Source organism: Palaemon carinicauda, chromosome 14 (assembly GCF_036898095.1).
Source record: "Palaemon carinicauda isolate YSFRI2023 chromosome 14, ASM3689809v2, whole genome shotgun sequence".
In the NCBI taxonomy this organism is placed as follows: domain Eukaryota; kingdom Metazoa; phylum Arthropoda; class Malacostraca; order Decapoda; family Palaemonidae; genus Palaemon; species Palaemon carinicauda.
The window spans coordinates 135,800,304-135,805,303 of NC_090738.1; the positions used below are offsets into that span (position 1 = coordinate 135,800,304).

General features: G+C 35.1%; 1 protein-coding gene across 1 annotated transcript; it reads right to left on the reverse strand.

The window, feature by feature from the left end:
- Positions 1-1,408: 1,408 nt before the first annotated feature.
- Positions 1,409-3,056, reverse strand: LOC137653373 (uncharacterized). Its single transcript, XM_068386732.1, has 2 exons — positions 2,845-3,056; positions 1,409-1,688 (listed from the first exon to the last, which is right to left on the reverse strand). The coding sequence occupies exons 1-2, from the start codon at positions 3,054-3,056 to the stop codon at positions 1,448-1,450; spliced, it is 453 nt and encodes a 150-aa protein (XP_068242833.1). The 3' UTR covers positions 1,409-1,447.
- Between the last annotated feature and the right edge of the window lie 1,944 nt (positions 3,057-5,000).

Here is a 5,000-nt window from a genome sequence, read left to right on the forward strand (position 1 = left end):
GAACTGCATGACGTTGATGCATAAGTTCTCTGTAGCCGTTTTCATTACTTTATGCCTCAAAAAAGAAAAAATAGTGGGAAACTAAGCTATATTTTCTATGGTCAATCAAAGAATAGTATATTCATATACATTTTACGAGTATCGAAAGACATTTTAGCAGTTGATGACTTCATGAAATATACTTTATAAGTTTATAAAGCTTCCCTGTCGTTAAAACTTTATAATAAATAGATTTGGAAATCATTAAACGTCTTTGAGATACTGACGGTTTTATTAGTATAAATTACAACACACTGTGGAGATCCTGAGATTGTAAACTACGTATAAATAACAATGACACTATAATTGACAAGACACTAGACTATCCATTCTTTAGACTATCCATTGTTTAGACTATCCATTCTTTAGACTGTCCATTCTTTAGACTATCCATTCTTTAGACTGTCCATTCTTTAGACTATCCATTCTTTAGACTGTCCATTCTTTAGACTATCCATTCTTTAGACTGTCCATTCTTTAGACTATCCATTCTTTAGACTGTCCATTCTTTAGACTATCAATTCTTTAGACTATCCATTCTTTAGACTGTCCATTCTTTAGACTATCCATTCTTTAGACTATCCATTCTTTAGACTGTCCATTCTTTAGACTGTCCATTCTTTAGACTATTCATTCTTTAGACTATCCATTCTTGGTTCGGATATAAGTCATGCCATAATATTCAACTGTTCTCATTATTTTGAGGTGTTCAAACATTCTTGTATTTATTCTTTGCTTACCATTCTACATATAAGTAATTGGAATTTAATCAAGGAAATCAAGTATGTTTCTGATTAGTTATGTATTGAAGACTTTTACTGATTGAATAATAGTTATATTTTTTGTTCAATAAAAATAAAAAAAAATATCAACGTTAGAACCTCGCTCCAAAAATGCTAAATATTTCTAACAAAGCATTAAGTTAGAGTTTTTGTAGTTTATATAGGGAATATTTATTTTAATGTTGTTATTGTTCTTAAAATATTTTATTTTTCCTTGTTTCATTTCCTCAATGGGCTATTTTCCCTGTTGGGGTCTCTGGACTCATAGCATCCTGCTTTTCTAACTAGGGTTGTAGCTTAGCCATTAATAATAATAATAATAATAATAATAATAATAATAATAATATTACTTATAGCAAATTCTTATGTATTGAAAACTTTCACTGATTTAATACCAGTTCTATTCATTGTTCAGCAAAAACAAAAAATATATCAATGTTAGAACCTCGCTCCAGAAATGCTAAATATTTCTAACAAAGCATATTACTTATAAGAAATTCTCACTAAAAAAATCCCACGAAGTACAAGATCCTTAAACACCTGTAAACACATCAAAATGCAAAGAAGATAGATATCAATCCACTTTTCCCTTGGAGCCAAATCGAAATCAAACAGCTGAAGACATTTTAGGAGAAACAAGTCTGGGAGATGCCGGAGACGAGACACAAGGCCGAAGCGGTGACCGTGGTTGAGGGCAAGATGGATGTACTGGTGAGGGTGATGGTGGTGTAGGCCGTGGACCAGATCGTCAGCTCCTTGGCGCTCCTGGCTCCTTCGTCGGCGCTGGAGGGGCGCTGGGCTTCGAAGTCCTCCGTCCGACTTCCCGCGAGGTCGAAGTCGGATCCGTCTTCCAGAGGTTCGAAGTCCCTTTGGGTATGAGATTAGATTTGAGATGTATGAATGGTTCTTGGAGACGTTGCTTAGGATGAACTAAATTATTATTATTATTATTATTATTATTATTATTATTATTATTATTATTATTATTATTATTATTATAATAATAATAATAATAATAATAATAATAATAATAATACTTATTATTATTATTATTATTATTATTATTATTATTATTATTATTACTTGCTAAGCTACAACCCTAGTCGGAAAAGCAAGATGCTAAAAGCCCAGGGGCCCCAACAAGGAAAATAGCCCAGTGAGGAAAGTAAATAAGGAAAAATAAAGAACAAAACAACACTTAAATAAATATTTCGTATATAAATTATAAAAACTTTAGTAAAACAAGAGGAAGAGAAATTGAATAGAATAGTGTGTCCAAGTGTACCCTCAAGCAAGAGGACTCTAACCCATGACAGTGGGGTATTAAGATAAAACAAAAGTAAATAAACATAAATAAATAAACAAGCCTCAGAAAATGAATAATCATAAAAACAGAAGAGAAATCACCTCTTGGTAGTCCAGAAGGTATGATTTTGGCACAACTAAACCGACAATAAACAGCTATTGGGTATGCCCCAATCCCTTTACCTCCCACTATACTTCATTTTAACACTTTCCCCTCCAATCATTACAAAAGCCTAATTCCCCCCCCCCCTTCCCTCCCCTACCTATTTTATCCCCCTATACTGTAGCTGTAGAACAAAATGTATTTCTTATGGGTTATACAAAAGTAGATGAATGAGCATGGGTTCAAGACTTCCAGATCTATTAGGTCAAAGGTGTCAGGTTTTAGTTAATCTGAAGAGACGCTCATTGGAACGTCAACTGGGCAAGACTAACCCCCCAGTGTGGTGCCCAACCACAGCAGTACCCACCATAGTAAACAGCTTAAATTCACAGGCCTAGCGGGGCTTGATCTTCCGCCATGCGAATACAAGGCGAATGCGTTATTATTGTACAAGTACGGAGGCTGTACTTTGAAGATTATGGATGCACGTATAGATCATGTAAAAATTTATATTTACCTTTTAATACAAGTGTATACACATATACATATATATACAGTATGTAATCATTGCGTACGTAGTTACGTAAATAATACATATAACGAGAAAACACTTACAGAGCGCCGCGAGCAAAAGCCCTTCTCTTTCGCCCAAGACAGTTTCCCGTCTTAGTGGATAGGCAGGTCGAAAGGCCTGTCACTGTCACGGTAGTAAGTTTTGTGATGGAGGTCGTGGAGTGAAAGGCGAAGAGGCGCTCTTCCCTGTCTTCCAGGGCACCAGCAAACATCATCACACACAGGAGGAGGAGAGCTGACAGAAGAGGTCTCATCTGTTAGGAAATAAATAGTTATGGTTTTTTATATGTAAATGTACTGTAAAGAATCAAATATACACCTACACAAGTATGTCTCCGACTAGGAGCAGACCCTCATCTTTAACTTGATCCGCCCACAATCACCGGGATTGCCCGGAACTCAAATGGTCTTTGCTCCACCGTGGCTCGCTTCGCTCGCAAATTAACATTATCTCATTACTCCTCTGTTCTGGTAAGTTGTCCACGCCAACGGCGTGGGTCACTATCGAAGTATCATAGTTACCTATTATTTATTCTATTGTTTTTACTACTATGTTTACATGAATCAGCTGTCAGAAGGTGGCGGCCAATCACGAAGCTTGTGGGTGGAGCATGATAAAGATGAGTGGCTGCACCGAGACGCATCCCACAAGCACGCACATATAGCTTTGGCTATTTGTCTTCTTTGAATATGTTTGTAGAAGCAGTTGTTTAATAGAGGAACACGATGATAATGGTAGCTGTCTCAGCATACAATAGCGTAAACAGCTGATATGGCCCGCAGTCCTGTTCTGAATGTATAGTATATGACATTTCCTTGTTTGCTTTACATCTTCTGTTCCTATGGTACTTTATAACTTTTCAAAACATATGATATGGAATGGTTCTGAATTAACACTAGCTAATGACATTACGTAAATCCACTGGCCACTATCATTAGTGAACTAGTATCTTTATACATGTTGCATGAGATTTTTCATAACTCTGCCCATCTTTTACATTCAGATCTCCCAGACAGTACCATCCTTCTCGTGATACTTAAAGTATACAGTTAATTCTAATAGTCATGCCTTCTCCCTCACAAGGCTCAATACTATACAGTACTCTAGAAGTTTTATTCCAACTATAAGCAAATTGTGAACTGATCTTCCTAATCTGGCAGTTGATTCGGTGGAACTTCAAAAGTTCAAACTTGCAGGGAATGTTTTTATGTTGAACACGTTGAAATAATTCTCTCTTTATTGTTTATAGATGGGAAATCTATTTTAACATTGATACTGTTCTTAATATATTTCATATTAATTGCTCATTACTTCTCTTGGAGTTTATTTACTTTTTCATTTCCTTTCCTCACTAGGCTATTTTTCTTAGTTGGAGTCCTTGGGCTTATAGAATTCTGCTTTTCCAACTAAGGGTTGTAGCTTAGCTAATAATAATAATGATAATAATAATAATAATAATAATAATAATAATAATAATAATAATAATAATAATAATAATAATAATAATAATAATTTGAGGTTCACTGGCAAGACAATATGAAAAATATTTGCTTTGGTTGGCTATCTTTTAATAGCCAACCAAAAGCAACTGTCATTAGTTACATTATACCTCACAGCTAAAATTTGCTATCTATTTAAGAGAATATTTTCTCAACATTCATTTCAACGTCTTCACTGTGGAACAAATCCCTTGGTGACCCAGAAAATAACTTCACAAGTCTAAAATCACTAAATGTCGTTCCCAGACTCCAAGTAAACAGTTGGGGACCAAGTAACCAACCTTGCAGAAGTCACTCACTAGCACAGTGTTTGACACTGGGTGTGGACGATATATATATACGTTATCCCCATAGGATTTCCCCCTATACTTTCCTTATTAGGTCTAGGGGAGGGTAGGATGTCAAGGTATACGTAGGAGGAAATCTATGGTGGAGATAAAGACTTTTTATGAGCACACTTTGGCAAGGCCTAGTTAAAGAAGTTGTTCAGTTGAAATCTGAACGAGAGATGAGTAATAGAGGGAAAGACCATTTGAAAAAAAAAAAAAAAAGATAAATAAATAAATAAATAAATAAATCCCTAGTGCCCCACCTACAGTATTCCACATCAACAGTACTCCAGGAGGGAAAGGTATTTTATCAAATGGCTGAAATTTACAATGAATTTATACACACACCTATATAATATTATTATTGTT